Source organism: Artemia franciscana, chromosome 18 (genome assembly GCF_032884065.1).
Source record: "Artemia franciscana chromosome 18, ASM3288406v1, whole genome shotgun sequence".
Classification (NCBI taxonomy): Eukaryota; Metazoa; Arthropoda; class Branchiopoda; order Anostraca; family Artemiidae; genus Artemia; species Artemia franciscana.
In genome coordinates, this window is record NC_088880.1 from 2788797 (window position 1) to 2805857 (window position 17061).

General features: G+C 35.7%; 1 protein-coding gene across 7 annotated transcripts in view; it reads right to left on the bottom strand.

The window, feature by feature from the left end:
- Positions 1 to 6502: 6502 nt before the first annotated feature.
- The window catches only part of LOC136038503 (histone-lysine N-methyltransferase set-17-like), a 104096-nt gene continuing 93537 nt past the window's right edge, over positions 6503 to 17061 (bottom strand). For 4 of the 7 annotated variants that reach the window (XM_065721592.1, XM_065721595.1, XM_065721594.1 and 1 more), the window contains one exon: positions 6506 to 6657. In XM_065721592.1, coding sequence (XP_065577664.1) covers positions 6530 to 6657 — 128 coding nt within the window. In that variant the 3' untranslated portion in view covers positions 6506 to 6529. Of the gene's footprint in view, positions 6658 to 17061 lie in introns of all 7 variants that reach the window. The other 3 variants (XM_065721589.1, XM_065721590.1, XM_065721588.1) reach the window with 3 other exon arrangements.

Genomic DNA, 17061 nt, shown 5'->3' on the forward strand with positions numbered 1-17061 from the left:
CGAGGGTATGACAAAACTTCCAAATAGAAAAACCCAAAGAAGGAATTTTATTTCGAAGAAACTATTGTAAGCTCCAGTTGTTAGGAGATCGAGACCTGTCTAACCGCGTTGGAAAAAAAATTCTAGCTGGTCCAGAACAGAAGTTACATCTAGAACGTCGAAACTTCGGAAATTATTTCTTAGAGAACGAAGCAACTTGGTATATAGAACACTTCACTTCTTCTTGCATACTTTTCATAGCACTACTTGATAAAAATATAAGAAACATCAAAATCGAAAATTTGAGAAAATTCCAAAAAAAAATCGGAACGAGATGGACTTTTCCGGAATTATTTCCGGGAAATCTGTAAGAGCTACGGAATTTTGTGCTCCGGTTCTCGAAGAGACAAATGAAAGTTCTGCATGAGTTCAGCATAACTGTATTTCTAACAAGTTTATTTCCGAAGCTAGGGTCGTCTTAACTTGACGCCAAACATCGAACGCACAGTTTCTAAGAAAAAAACGGTTTTATTTTTTTTTATGGAAAACTGTTAGAAATTTTAGGAACTTCTCTGGAACTTTTTTACTCTGTTTCACGTTTCCCTTCCCTCTGAAAAATCTCAAATTTTTAACTGTTACCACTTCGGAGCAACAGGTCGCTGATCACGGTGAAAAAAAAAAAAAAACTACGAAAGCAGTAGTGTTGCTCCGCAACACAATGATAATTTATTTAATCTCTAGGGAAGAAATACTCGAAGCGGAGGAGAAAACTGTTGTGACTGAAGTAGGAGGAAGCATAAACGGATCAAGTAAAAATCGAAAACAAACTGATGTGACAGCTGTTGTGAGGGATTGTTTAACAAGTCATGCCGAAGTTCTTACACAAATACAAAGACCATTGACCAGCACTTGGGATTTTTAGTCAAGCAAAATGAGTCCCTGAGGAGGAGTTCAAATCGCTCGTTAGAACAATTCGATTTCAAAACCGACTCTTTATTTTGCTCATGCAAAGCGGTTTTTGAGAAAACTCACAAGAAGAAAGCAGCCTTCGCGTCCACACAACAGATTTCGGTAAGACACTGGTGGGTCTTTGCCAAAAGCGAAATAATCGAGTCGGCAGAACGCCAACCCACTGTTTTAATAGGAGAGGATACGGACCTACTAGTCCTTTTACTGTACCACACTAAGTAAGACTATAAACCAATATTTATCCATTCCGAGGCAAAGTCAAGGAAAACTGGAGGCCGTCTGTGGGATATATTGGCAGCTAAACTGAAACTTGGAGACACCCTTTGCGACCAAATTCTTTTCCTTCATCCCTTTCTCGGACACAATTCGACTTCACGAATGTATGGCATAGAAAAATCTACATCGCTGAACCACACAAAACAGAAGAAAAACTTCCAGGATATCGCCGGACTATTCCTAGATTCAGCTTCTACAAAAAACGACATTAGAAAAGCTGGAGAGAAGGCCATGCTTATCTTATTTACGCTGCAGTGTTCTTGAAAAACATGGCTTAAAATGTACCTAGGCTTATGACGATTGTAAAGAAACCAGGAGTTCTAACTGCGGAGCAGTTGGTACCGAAAATTTTGAAGATGATGGAAGCGAAGAAGAAGACCACTTGAAGACGCTTTGCCACTAGAAGAAGAAGACGCTTTGCCACTATAAGAAGAAGACACTTTGCCACTATCCAATGAGTCCCTGTCTTACTGTGATTTTTATCTGACTTATGTAATTGATCTCTGTGTTGCATTGTATCTGATTATATTGATCTCTTATTTGGAACTAGTGTTTTGTCTCACCTAAGGAGCCTCTTCGACCGAATATTTTTTTTTTGGTTGTTGCTAAATATGTGATTCACCTTTCCCTCATTCTCCTCATTCTTACTCACTTACACAAAACCAAGATTCCAGGCATAGTGGACTTTACCTGGACCCAGTCTCGGTTGTTACCACGGTACAAGGCTGCAAATATTTTGCAATAGGACAAGCTGAATATACACCTGCAGGCTGAACCTCTCCCCCAGCCTCACTCTCTCTTAAAGTTTTAAGCCCAAAACAATGCTTTTGCCTTTAAACATTTTGTTTCATGTTCATCATCAAAAAAAGAGCGTAGAAAATAGCATATCTAATCAAATAGTTTAGATAGTTAGTTCAAATAGTTATAAAAATAGTTTGTATTGCAATTTGTTTGAGGTTGACCCCTTGTTTTCACAAGTTTCCTGGACTATTATTCTAAAACAGTGCATACACTAATACATCTCTATAACCAACATGTTTCTTGATTCCGTGGCTGCTTTCAACTTACAAAACCGAGAAAACTGTTTGCGAACCATGGTAGAAGGTAATAGGCCAGTTGACTTCATACAGCTGCTGAAGACTTACTATGAGAATTGAAACAATGGGCGAATCATGGTAGAAGATAATAGGCCGGTTGAATTCATAGAGCTACTGAAGACCTATTATGAGCATTTCAAATCGACTGCATGAGGGCTGGGTAAAGAAACTGAACCCTTTAATGTGGATAGTAGTGTAAAACACGGTGGATATTGTCCCCCTCTTTGTTTAACTACTTTATAGATTGGGGTCTAGAAAGAGCACCCTCGAATTTTAATGGTGTCATCATGGGATTTGGCATTAACGTGCCTGACCTGGATTACGCAGATGACATCAGTGCTCTTGCTGCTGATCCAACAACTGTCCAAGCAATGCTAAATGAAATAGCATATTCTCTAAGCATGAAGAGTTTGAAGATTAACTCTGAGTATGAGTATCCAAGACTATGAGTATGAAGATTAACAAGGTAAAAAGTAAAATCATATACCTAAGTGTACAGTCAGAACATCAGTTTATACTTTACGGACAGGAACTGGAAAAATTCGACGGCTTCACTATCTTGATTCACTAACACTCTCGTAGAGGCTGTGATTTTGACGTACAAATCAGAATCAACTAAGTCCAAACCATTTTCTCTCAACTCCACTGCCATTTATGGAACTGATGGGAAAATGGTATGAAGAAAAAATGATGTCTATAAAGTGGTTGTTACATATGTTCTCTTCTACGCAGTTCAGACTGTGCAACTGAGGGCACTTCATTTCTAGGGAATAAAAGTCTTTGACGCCCCTGATAGACTCGCATCACCAACAATATAACTACTTAATTATGCAAAACTAAGAGTAAAACATGTGTAGAAAAGAAGTTTACATAGAGATAGGTAGAAAACAATTAAATTAATAGTTGACAAAAGAAAAATTATTTAATCTAAATATTAGGTTTAAAAAATTGTAACCCATTTCATTTAATTAAAAAAAAAAAAAAATTTACGCCTGTTCGAAGCTCAGAGTTTTATTCACCAATAAATACGAAACGAAAATGCAATACTCTTATTTCCCCTCAATAGGCTCCATGGTCAAACGATTAGTTGTTCTTTTTTTTATGTGTACTAGAATCTAAAACATATTATTTTGTTCATTTTATCTATTTTTTAAACATATATAAATAAATTTCGCCTTATCCATCACATCTAACCCGAGTTCTTGGTGAAAAGTGGCTTCATGAGAATATTTACATCCCAATACTAACAAGACACATTCAAGGTTATAGAAACACTCCTTACCTTCTTTTAAACACAAAAAGATTATATAAAAATAGGTCTTAACTAAAGAACAGCAAAGTAAAGCGCCTTATAAAAATGTGCTTTCTTCTTAGGTACGTGCAGCCAAAAAGCTATATTTTTCACGTCGAATTGATGCATTTCGTAAAGGTAATTTGCATTTAGACTATTTATAATGAAGCTCTTTCACGGAAGAAACTAAAACAACTTTCAACATGTCTTTGCAATAAAACTGATGGATCCATTGTGGACGAAAACTCAGCAGCAAGCAGGAGCGGAGCCAGGAGGTTGGCGGATCTTCCTTAAGATTTTTCTGGCGCCCTCATTTTGTTAATAGGAGGCGCAGACCAAGGGAAGGGGCCTAGTCACTAGAATTTCATAGTAGAAACCAGGACACCCCCACCCGGTGGTCATAAAAACAGGTGGAGGATGACAAAGGCCCTCTGATGTGCACTCAGCAGGGCCCGCCGGCGTGCTGACACGTCCCGTGAGTTAAAAACCTTAGAAACACCATCGTTGGAGGAACCTCTATAGGACATCTGTGACAGGACGCAGAGTCCGGTTTTATGGACAACGGACTCTGCAGGCGGCTTCCTCGACCCTGTCGAGGTGCAAAGGCTCTAGGGAACCCTTGGTCATGAAAATTCCAACGAAGAATCAATGAAAAAATGAATTCTCCCAGAGATATTGTGCCTACTACGGCCACTAACAATCTTGGGATGAAATTGCTATACATATAGAAACGAAGCCAACAATAATGACAAAAGAAGGTTTTATAGAACTCTCAAAGAAAAACAAAAAAAAGGCACCTGTCACTGGTCCTTTAAAAGAATTTAAGGTAATACGATTCCTGAGGCACAAGGTGAACTTGTTCAATGGAAGAATCACTTTAAAAGCCTGATTAATCCAAACATAAATGGGAAAGATACGATGATGATGCTGCCACCAACAATTGAAAAAAACCACCCCGTAAAAGCGACATGGCACCGACATGACGCCAGGTGACATGGCAGTCACCTGGTGAAGATGGTGTCCTCTGGTCTGAAAGGCCCCACCAAATGTTGAAGCGGAGCAACAAGAATCCCTCTTCAATCTGATATAGGAGAAGAAGATCTTCCCGTCTGATTGGAGGGTGTCAGTAATAATACCAGAATTTAGAAAGAGGTAAAATTGTGACGGCCGTAACTATCGAGGGATATTTCTCACGGATATAGCCACCAAAGTATTTGCGACAATTTTGCTTAAAAAGTTCAAGGGAACAAGGGATGAGCGAAAACGTGAAAATCAGTGCGGATTTTACTGATGGAGAGGATGCACTAACCAGATCTTCACTCTTCATCTTCTTCAACAAAAATGCGAACGCTAGAGCATCCCTATAGCTAACCCTAGTTTTTGGATTTCGAAACTACTTTCAACTCTCTAACCCGTGAAAACCATTGGAGAATCATGCTGCAGAGGATGGTATGCCGATTGAATTCAGAGCTGATGAAGACCTACTATGAGCACTGCAAATCAACTTCAAGCATGTTGGGTGAAGAAACTAAGCCCTTTAATGTGGAAAAGGGTGTATAACAAGAGTGCAATATTACCCCTAATTTGAATAGCTATTGAGTAGATTGGGTTCAAGAAAGAGCACTCTCGAGTTTTAATGGCGTCATTAAGGGACTGAGTGTTAACATTTCTGATCTGGATTACGCAGATGACATCGGTGCTCTTGTTGCTGATCCAACAACTGTCCAAGCAATGCTAAATGAAATAGCTACTGGGTAGCTAATTCTCTCAGCTACTGGGTATGAAGATCAACACAATCAAAGTTAAAGTCATGGATCTATACATACGCTCAGATTTTCAGCCTATTCTTTGATGACATATATTGGAAAAATTCAATACCTTCACTTATCTTGACTTGCTAATAGACTCTCTTGGAGGCTGTGACCTTGACCTATAGAACAGAATCAACAAAGCCCAAGCCAACTTCTCTCAACTCCGTTATCATTTGTGGAACAGATGGGAGATCTGCGTGAAGACAAAATTTCTGTCAATAAAGTAGCTGTTGTTCAAGTTTAATGTATCTCTCACCTGTTCGCCTTAATGCATTTGAGACTTGGCCACTGAAGGCGCTTCATCTATAAGTTATAAGTCTTTGACCGCCGCTGTTTACAAAGAGTATTGAGGATACTATGCTCCAAAAGAACTTCAAATGCTGATGTGCGTCACCGCTGCAGTAACATTAAGCACAAAGCCAAGATCGTCAAACAGAGGAGACTGCGTTGGCTGTACCCTGTCCAGGGAAGACGCTATGAACTCATCAAATATCAACTAGCAAGTGCTTGTAGCTGCTCTTTTGCCCGATTGGCACAGACGTCGTGGCAGTCATTCGGAAAATTGGTGGGCAACTGTAAAAGACGACCTCCATACCATTGGTGGATTTCGAAAGGTTGGATTTGAAAAATTTGAATGGGCTCATTTGATTGCAAATTTAAAATTCTAGCTGGTAGGTAACAAAGTTGAAATTTTAAGGTAATGACAAGCCAGTAAAAAAAAACAAAAAAAAACATACAAGTAAACAAATGCATCACTGGCCACTCACCGTTCAAATGACTAAGCTGAGTAAAACGTTTCTTGAAAGTAGCACACTTGAAATTTTCCCCGCGATACAATCTTAAATGATCAGCAAATAAAACACTAGTTTAAGAATTACCCTTTATATGCGAAAAAAAAGGTTGATAAACCTAGAGATCTTACTGTAAAGTTTTGCAGCATTTTCAAAAAATATCAGAATAACTAAAAGCCAAAATACAACTTCTAAGGGAAATCAAATTAAAATTGTCACAAGAAGCTTTTATTTTGGCTGGACTCATTTGATTACAAATTTAAAATTCTAGCTGCAAGGTATTAAAGTTGAAATTTCAAACTAATGACAAGCCCGTTAAATTAAAAAACAAGTGAATAAAAATATAATAAGCCACTCACCATTTAAATTACTAATGTCGGAAAAACGTTTCTCGCATGTAGGACACTTAAACGGCTTTTCTCCAGAATGAATTCTTTCGTGTGCTGTAAATAAAACACTAGTTTTAGAAGTACTCTACATATATCTAGGTTGATTAACCCAGAGATCTTACTGTAAAGTTTTGCAGTATTTTCAAAAAATATCAGAATCACTAAAAGCAGAAATGCAACCTCTAAGGGATATGAAATTCAAATTATCACAATAAGCTTTTCTTGGCTGGGCTTCTGTGATTGCAAATTTAAAATTCTAGCTGCTAGGTATAGAAGTTGAAATTTCAAGGTAATGACAAGCCGGCAAAATAAAATAACAAAAAAATCATACATGTGAACAAAATATCATTAGCCACTCACTATTCAAATTACCAAGCAGGGAAAAACGTTTCTTGAATGTTGAACACATAAACGGCTTTTCTCCAGAATAAGTTCTTTCGTGTTTTGTAAATAAAACGCTAGTTTTAGAAGTACCGTACATATAAAAAAAAACTAGAGGTCCGACTGCAAAGTTTTGTAGCGCTTTCAAAAAATATATTAAAATCACTAAAAGCAGAAATTTAACCTCTACAAGGGACATTAAATTTAAATTGTCAAAATACACATTATTTAGCTGGACATTCTCTCACGTTTTATCAAATACTGATCACACATTTTGACCAAATGTAAGGTTTGAATATGTAGCAAAATGAGCAGGACTTGGTGGAGATTTAATTTCTTCGACATTTCTCTTTGGGAAGATTTAACTTCAATCATGTTTTCCTCAGTTTTTAATCCTCCACAATGATATGTAAAACTGAGCTCTGAGTTTTCTTCTCTCATAAAATTATATCTCATATTTTTATCTGAAGTCATATTACAACTACAGTTAAAACACGGACTGTCGCTTAAAATTCTTGAATACACTCTTTTAGACTAATCTCAAAACTTACAATGGCTAATCATTATACAATATTTAGTTTGATTGAAATAAAAAAAATTTATGCCAAGAAATGACTTGTTTGACTTAATAAGTGTATCCTTCATTTCTGTAAACCATCATATATTATTAACAAAATAATTAATATTAAGAAAATGTGAATTTTACAGACTAAGGGATGCACCGTTAAGTTTGCTTCGTAATTATTTTCAGAATAACCAGCAGTATTTTCATTAAGAGGAAATCTCGTCTAGTAAAAATTGTGTTAATTGTGGGGTTCCCCAAGGATCCGCATTGGGTCCTACTCTATTTTTATTTTTATTAATGATCTGCCTATTTTTGTTAATGACCTACCCAGATTTACAAATTTTGTTGATAATGGTCTGAGTTAAACACAGGTCACTGCACCCTTATTTGCGGATGACACAACGCTGATGTGTGTTGCCCGTACAGAATAACTGCTTATGTCAGCATTAAATGCAGCAATGCACATGGCTAAAAATCAGTTAACTTGACCTGCATATAGGTAAGTCAAATTTTGTTATTTTTTTCTCGATCTCCAGATTTTTATCATTGGATCACTGAATTGATATCAGAGAGGGAAGTTGTCAAACGTACACGGTTCAACAAGTACCTCGGAATTAATTTTGATGAAACCCTATCATTTAAGGACCATGTAAAGTCGATTTTTAAAATACTGTCGCGCAACCTAGGTATGATGCGCAAATTAAATGCGCAACCCCCCCCCCCCCAAATATTTTACGGTGGTTATATTTTCCCCTTATTCACCCTTATATTTTGTATTGTTTATCGATATGGCTTGGCACTTTCCCCTTGTTACTTCGTCCAATCCTTGTGATCCAGAATAACACTATTTGAGTTGTTTGTGGTACAGAGAACCGGGAGTCCATGAGGTCGTTCTATAGTGAAATTAAATAAAAAAAAAAAAAAATTTACAGAAAGTAATGAGCGACATTAAAACTGAAAACAAACAGAAATTACTTCGTATATGAAAGGGGCTGTTTCCTCATCAACACCCCGATCTTTACGCTAAAGTTTGACTTTTTCTCTTTATTCTATTTTTTAAAACAGCAAAAAACTTTAGCGTAAAGAGCGGGGCGCTGATGAGGAGGTAGCCCCTTTCATGTACGAAGTAATTTATGTTCGTTTTAAGTTTTAGCGTCGCTCCTTACTTTCCGTTAAAAAAACTTGTTTTTTTTAATTTAATTTCTGAACGTTTTTGAATCAATGCATATTTTGATTTTGGCTCTCCGCAGATGAATAATTTAAGCGAAATTTGCATTTTTTTTTTTTTTTTTTTTGGCTAAATGGCTTTCTCATAGTTTTTATCTAATAATTTTATAAAAAAAGGAGCGGAAGAGGAGGCTTAGTTGCCCTCTGTTTTTTTTTTTTTGTTACTTAAAAAGGCAACTAGAACTAAATTTTTTACGAATGTTTTTATTAGTAAAAGATATACGTAACTTACAAATTAGCTTACGTAACGAACTTCTGTATTCTCATGTTTTTATTACGTATATGAGGGGGTTCGCCCCCTCGTCAGTACCTCGCTCTTTACATTTAGGCTTAAAGTTTGTCCCAATTTCTTAAGAATGACCCCTGAATCAGAAAAGCCGCAGAATAAATAGTTGAAATTACTAAAAATGGTTTAGCGTAAAGAGCTGGGAGATAGTGAGCCCATCATATGCGTAATAATTTCTGTTCGTTTTAAGTTTTAATGCTTCTCCTTACTTTCAGTTGAAAATTTTTTTTCATATTTATTTTTTCATTGTTTTTTTTTTTTTTTAATAATACTAGAAAATCCTACGCTCTCTTTATGAAAATTTTCTTACCTCATGACAAATTCCTCCAAGGAAAGTTCCCCAAACATATCCCCCTCTTCTCAATACCCCCCAACCTAAAAACCCCCCTGAAAACGTCTGTACACTTCCAAATAACCATTACTATATGTAAGCACTGGTCAAAGTTTGTAACTTGTAGCCCCTCCCACGGGGACTGTGGAGGAGTAAGTCGTCCCCAAAAACATAGTTACAAGTTTTTTGACTACGCTGAATAAACGCGTCTATCTCAGAATTTTTATCCGGTGACTTTGGGAAAATAATCAGCGTGGGAGGGGGCCTAGGTGCCCTCCAATTTTTTTGGTAACTTAAAAAGGGCACTAGAGTTTTTTATTTCCGTTAGAATGAGCCCTCTCGCGAGATTCTAGGACCACTGGGTCGATACGATCACACCTGGGAAAAAACAAACAAACAAATAAATAAACACGCACCCGTGATCTGCCTACTGGCAAAAGACATAGAACCTAGTCATAGGACATAGTTAGACATTAAAACGAAATTTGCATATAAAATTTTTTTGGCTAAATGGCTTTCTCATAGTTTTTATCGGAAGATTTTGGAAAAAAGGAGAGAGGGAGGAGGCCTAGTTGCCCTCCAATTTTTCGATTACTTAAAAAGGCAACTACAACTTTTAAATTTTTACGAACGTTTTCATAAGTAAAAAATATACATAACTTACGGATTAACTTACGTAACAAACTGGTATATTCGTATGTTTTTCTTGGGTATATGAGGGGGTTCACCCCTCGTCGATACCTCGCTCTTTACATTTAAGCTTAAATTTTGTCCCAATTCCTTAAGAATGACTTCTGAATTACAAAGGCCGTAGAATAAATAGTTGAAATTACTAAAAATACTTTAGCGTAAAGAATGAAGTATTACGAGGAGGTAAACCGCTCATATGCCTAATAATTTCTGTTCGTTTCAAGTTTTGATGCTGCTCCTTACTTTCACTAGAAAAAACTTTTCACATTTATTTTTTCAGTATTTTTTCAAATAATGCTATAAAATCCTGCGCCTCCATCATTGAAATTCTGTTCCCCCATGAGAGGTTCCTCCGTGGAAATATCTTACCACATAACCCCCCCCCCCCCAGCTCTCTCCCCTAAACCCCAAACATCCCCCTGAAAACGTCTGTACACTTCCCAGGAACCATTACTATATGTAAGCACAGGTCAAAGTTTGTTACTTGCAGCCCGTTCCACGGGGATTGCGGGGGAGTAAGTCGTACCCAAAGACATAGTTATTAGGTTTTCGACTATGGTGAACAAAATGGCTATCTCAGAATTTTGATCTGGTGACTTTGGGGAAAAATGAGCATGCGAGGGGGCCTAGGGGCCCTCCAATTTTTCTGGTCATTTGAAAAGAACACTAGAACTTTTAATTTCCGTTAAAATGAGCCGTCTCGCGACATTCTAGGACCATTGAGTCGATACGATCACCCATGAAAAAAAACAAAAAAAAAACAGAAAAACAAATAAACACGCATCCGTGATTTTGTCTTCTGGCAAAAAATACAAAATTCCACATTTTTGTAGATAAGAGCTTGAAACTTCTACAATGTGATTCTCTGATACGCTGAATCTGATGGTGTGATTTTCGGTAAGATTGTATGACCTTTAGGGGATGTTTCCCCCTATTTTCGAAAATGAGGCAAATTTTCTCAGGCTCGTAACTTTTGATGGGTAAAACTAATCTTGATGAAACTTATATATTTAAAATCAGCATTAAAATGCAATTCTTTGATGTAACTATTGGTATCAAAATTCCATTTTTTAGAGTTTCAGTTACTATTGAGCCGGGTCGCTCCTTACTACAGTTCGTTACCACGAACTGTTTGATAAATATAGTGCCTGCAGCCGGATTGCGCGATTTTTATACTTTGATTTTTACATATAAGTATTATAACGAGTGCCTTCCAGCTTGTTTTGCAGGTATATTTTTTGAGAGGTCATAAGTTCACCAGCACAATACTCAGATGCGAGGAAATATTGAGGTTCCTCGACTTGCTTCTAGTAGGTCTTCTTTTTCTCTTGTTTATAGAGCTTCCAAGCTTTGGAACAAACTAGGTATTAAGGAGAATGGTAATTTCCACCGATTTAAATCTTATTTACGTGTGGAGTTGCTCGGTAGGTATGCTTTCGAAACAGATTAGCTATCTTTTCAGTGGGTTATTTTTCTGTATTTTGTATGTTTTGTTTTGGGGTTTTCTAATGTAGTGTTTCGTTAATTATTTTTCATGTTGGTTTCGGTAATTGGTCTCATGCTCAACACTCTTTTCTTTTTTTATTTTAGCACATCCTTGCAAGCTCTGCTTTGGTTGTGCTAGTGCATAAAAATGATTATTTTCAATAAAATTGCTCTATTACTACTACATAAGAATTTTTACCTGAAGTCATATTACAACCACAGTTAAAACACGAGCTATTGCTTAAAACTCTTTAATACATTCTTTAAGACTGATATCAAAACTTACAATGTCAAATCATTATGCAATTTTGTGTTTGATTGATTTAAAAAAAAATTTATGCCAAGAAATTGACTTGTTTGACTTAATAAGTGTACCCTTCAATTAATCTAATTTTTAACATTATTTTCGATGGTACAGTATTACATTCACCATTTGAATGCATTAAAAATACACTTGTGCTTTTCATGAAATACAAGGACAATAAGATTATAATACACTTCTATGTAAAAATGATGATATAGCCAACTCTAAAAATAAAGAAGAAAAACACTTATGTGTTTTCTTAAGAGTTAGACACTCTTATGAACGATTGAAGGCTGAATACTGAAAAGAGCGAAGTTGTTATTTTAAAAAAAAGGAAGGTTGGGGACGATGAAAAATATACATTTAAATTTAATAATAAGGAACTATTTATAAGTAAAAGAATAAAATATTTAGGCTTTATCTTATCGGAAAATGGAAGCCTAAGGAGTCATGTTGATAAAATAATTAAGAGAGGTAGGGTGGCCATGTCAGCTATATTTAGAAACCCGACGATAATGGGGATCAAAAACCTAAAAATGCATAAAAGAATATTTAACACAAAAATTTTACTCGTGATAGAATATGGAGCAGAGATATGGAGTGGAGAAACGGTGCAGCAACTGGAGTCCCTTCAGCTCCAGTATTATAATAGAGTGCTTGGTCTACATCAGACAACTCATTCACAGATTCTGAAAGGTGATATGGGCCTGTTTTCTTTAAAGCTACGTAGGTATATTTTAATGCTTAGATTTTGGTTGAAGTTAACTAAGAGTAATGAAGATAGACTAGTAAGAGTGGCATATGAAGAGATGTTGAAATGTGGTTTAAAAACCTCGTGGCCATCCCAAATTAAATCATTACTAGAAAAAGTAGGAATGCCTTATTTATGGAATAATGGTCTTTGCTCTCGTGATGTACCAACAAATTTAGAAAGCCAGGTACGATTTATATTAGAGAGTCAGGAAATTCAGCATTGGCAAGGGCTGGTTTTTGATTCTACAACCCTACAACATTATAATCAGGCAAAACCTAGTTTTGGGGAGGAAGTTTATTTTAAATTTAATTTACCGGCTATGATTCTACGTCGTTGGATTCAGCTTAGGACAAATTGTCTTCCAATCCAGAACAGGCAAAAACCGTTCGACAAAAATAAATTGATAGTTGGTCCTGATAGGCGGTATGTTTGTCCCCTTTGTAAAGATGATGATGAAGACTTGGATCATTTTCTCCGGAAATGCCCGGTGCTCTTGGATTTACGGGAAATTTATTTGCATGGGATTAATTTGATGCTTCCGGGTATTCTACAAAATAGTAATCCAACCACAATATTTCGAGTGGGAGTATATATAGATAAATCTTTAATAAGAAGAAAAACTTTTATATGATTAATTTCTTTTGTAGTTAGATTAGGTACTTTTTGCGTTGAATTCTGTTTTTTTGTGCGTGTTCGTACTGTTGTTAATTTCCTTGCTTGTTTGTTATTTATTTATATTTTTGTGTCTATATGGCCCACGGGTTTTTGAAATACACCTATCTATCTATCTATCTATCTGAACGATTCAATAATTTTATTTGATGATTCACTGTCTTTGCTTAATTACTAAATTAAGCTGTTAAATCCACCACAACATTTAACACAGTTTTTTTAAAGTAAAAACAGAAATATCTACAGTAGCCAAATAGCCCATTGAAATAAAGTGCAAATAAGGAGCGTCTCAGTTCAATAGCTTTATTACTTGATTAACTTATTAACTAAATGAAGCAGTTATATGCACAATAACCCTTAATGAAGTAATTTTAAAAGCAAAAAATGTATACATTAGTGAAACAGTCTGTTGAAAGGGCTGTGTAATAAGAAGCGACTCAGCCCAATAGTAACAGAAATTCTAAAAAAGACATTTTGATAACAATATATACACAAACAGATTTGACTTTTTATAATAGTTCTAAATATATAACATTCCTTAATTTTAATATTGTCCACCAAAAACTAGAGGCTTGAGAAAATTTGTCTAGTTTTTGGACAAGGGGGAAATACCCACAAAAGTCAACCGATCTTAACCTTCCCTCGATCACAAACCATGAACTATCAAGATTCAGCGTAACATTTACTTCAAAGCATTTGTCATTTTGATCACTTTTAAAAATGGGTTTTGTTTCTTACAAAAAAAAAAGAAAAAAAGTAACAGTCATCAAGCGTTGTTACTTTTCTTTTCAACAATTGTTGTATTTTTGTGTAATTTTCTCTAAGATTCAAATTTACAAAATCTTCTATAAGTTACAAGGTGTATAAGATAAAAATGAGTTTTCATTTGTCAGATTTGTTTTGTCAGTGTTGTAAAAAAAAAAAATTCAGGATTTAGAAGAAAAATTTTTTTTGGTTACATGCAAAAAAAAAGTGTTGTTACGTTTCAACAATTCTTCCAGTTTTGTGGAGTTTTCTATAAGATTCAAATTACAGGGTGTGTAGCTAATAGCATTTTAGATAAAAGTGTTTTTTTCATTTGTCAGGCTTGTCAGACTCATCTTGTTAGAGTTTTGTAGAAAATTTTCAGGAATTAGAAGAAAAAAAAATTTGGTTACATGCAACGAAAGTAAAAATAATTTCCCTCTTGAAAAGGTCAAATGTAATTATGTCACAGGTTAGAACTCAGTTTAAATCTGAGTTAGGACTACTATTATTATCAGTTTAGCTTTGCATTACATGCTATTGCAGATATCTTATAATTTGTTCATAAATTTCATTTCGTGAACAAAGCGTTTTAGTGTTTAATTCTTCATTACCGGAAAGTTTAATACCGACCAATATTTTATATTTTAGATGCAATATTTTTTTGGAGGAATAAAAAACAGGCATGTAAATATAATATTTAAGAAAAGATAAAATTAATTTCAGTGTAACAACTAATATTCCTATTTAATTCTGCACACCTAAAAGGGGATCACGACAGGTTGAAAAGATGCTTAGATAGATAGCTAAACAAAATTACCATAACAATCGACTAAAGAAATATAGACGGAATTCATAATACTCAAAGTAAAAAGCAACAACAGAAAGTATACACTAAAAGAATTTAATGTTCCTAAGATTTTGCTGATATGCCCTTTTGACAACCTGCATACGGAGGGCAGGTTGCAATCCGTACAACAAAAATATTCTCTAAAAATTTCACCTTCATACCTTCATAGGTTGCAGATTTTGAACTAGCCAGAAGACACTGTGTGTATACATCTAATGGTGCTATGACTGTTACTGTACCTAACGACCCAAATGGTATTAAGTTCAAACTTTTAGGTGGAGTTTCAATTAAACGAAAAATTATAAGCATGCAGGAATTAAAAGAGCATAAAAGCAATATAGGCCATTTAAGGACATAGGCAGCGATGCTCTATCATAACTAGCAATATCATTGATATTTTAAAGGAGCTAATTTGATTGAAAATTAAAAGTTCTAGTGTCCTCTTAAGAGTCAAAGGTGATTGGAGGGGAATCAGTCCTCCTCTTTTACTCAAAATTTTCCGAAAATTTCAATCAAAATTGTAAGACAGCCCTTTTGTTCAGCATAGCTGAACGGTCTAGTAACTTTATCTCTAGGGTTTTTGGGTGGGTCAGCCGTCCACAATTATGTAATGTATTCATTATATTTATAAACTAAATAATGCTTTAAAATTAAATCAAAAAGCAATGTTTGCATGCTGGTTGCCAATAAGACATCTCAGCAATATACCAAGAACGACTGAGTGCATTAAGCTCAAACTACCGGGCCTACTCAAAACCCCTATGCTTTCTAAAAGCCTGAATAAAATTTGCACTCAACTAAAAAAAAAAAAAAATTCAAATGAACGTGCATTGTCAGTTTAATATACGTATGCTGATATTCACTCCTTAAAATCATAATTAATTTTTGATTTCTTAAAGTGTATAAAAGTGAAAATATTGTAAAGAATTTTTTTCAGTAAAGTGCAAATTTTATTCTGGCTTTTAGAAACCATAGGGGTTTTGAACCCTACTCATGTTAATTTCTGCTCGTTTTGAATTTTACTCGGTCAATTATTGTAATTGTGTTGCGAGAGCAACACTTTGGTTTTGTCCCGTTTTTTTTTCCTATGCCGCCGATATCGGCTTATTCCTAGAAACTGGTAAGGGTTTAACCTGTGCGGTTTTTACGGAGAGTGTGGACCTCAGGCCGGATTGATGAATATGACATTACATTTTGGAAAGCTCCGCAGAACTCTTGCCTTGGGCCGAAAAGGATTGTTTTTGCTTGTCCACGAGCCAGAGCCTATGGTGTGCGAAGTGAAGTGGAGTTATATAGCCTATGTCAGAGAGGAGTATCTGTAGTTGTGCAGCCAAGCTTTCGTTTCATCAAACCATGTTTCTGCTTTCGAGTGGAAAGATCCGTTCTAGCAGGCAAGCAGCCAGGCACCACTTTCAAATTGAAGATGGACTAAAATCTATCAGTGTTAAATATATGCGGCAGTTACCCGGCCCTACAGCCAATATATCTTCTTTGAGTGATACATAGAAAAATTTACAGAAGCAAAAAAGCAGCATTTTCCCACGGGTCCGAAAGTGCTGCCGTGATTTCGGCTGGGTTTATCATTTTTTTTTTCCAACTTGGGATTGAGGTAGAGAGATATTATCAGATGTACCTTTTAAACTTTAATAGTTCTGTCATTGCTAAGGAAATTGGAGGTTATCTTTTGCTCCTTTCTAAGTGGTGACGTTAAAAAGTTGGCCTACGGCAAAAAAATCAACTTTTGAACTAAGACAGATGGAATTTTTTTTCGAAGGCAATCGATAGCTCTTGATGAGCTGATCAAAGTATATATCACCCATTTTTTGGTACAAAAATTCCTTCATGAGATATACTAGTTTGAAAGTTTCAAGGGGTTGACAACTTCAGTAGTAGGGTACACAATGAAACCAAAAATAGGCCGATACCAATTGTGAGACAAGTAGAGGACTTGTCAGCATCAGTTACCTGTTAGACTATAATCATCTTCGGAAATAGGGGGTTTCCAACTTTGGCTAGTTGATGTACCTATTGTTTGTTTTTGGTGTATTTGATGGTAAGATCAATTTGGTTCTAGTGGTAAGACATGCAGGGGACTTGTAAGTAATAATCGTCTGTTCGGCTACAATCATCTTCAGTGAAGAGGGGTTTGTAACTTTTGCTAGTTAGTGT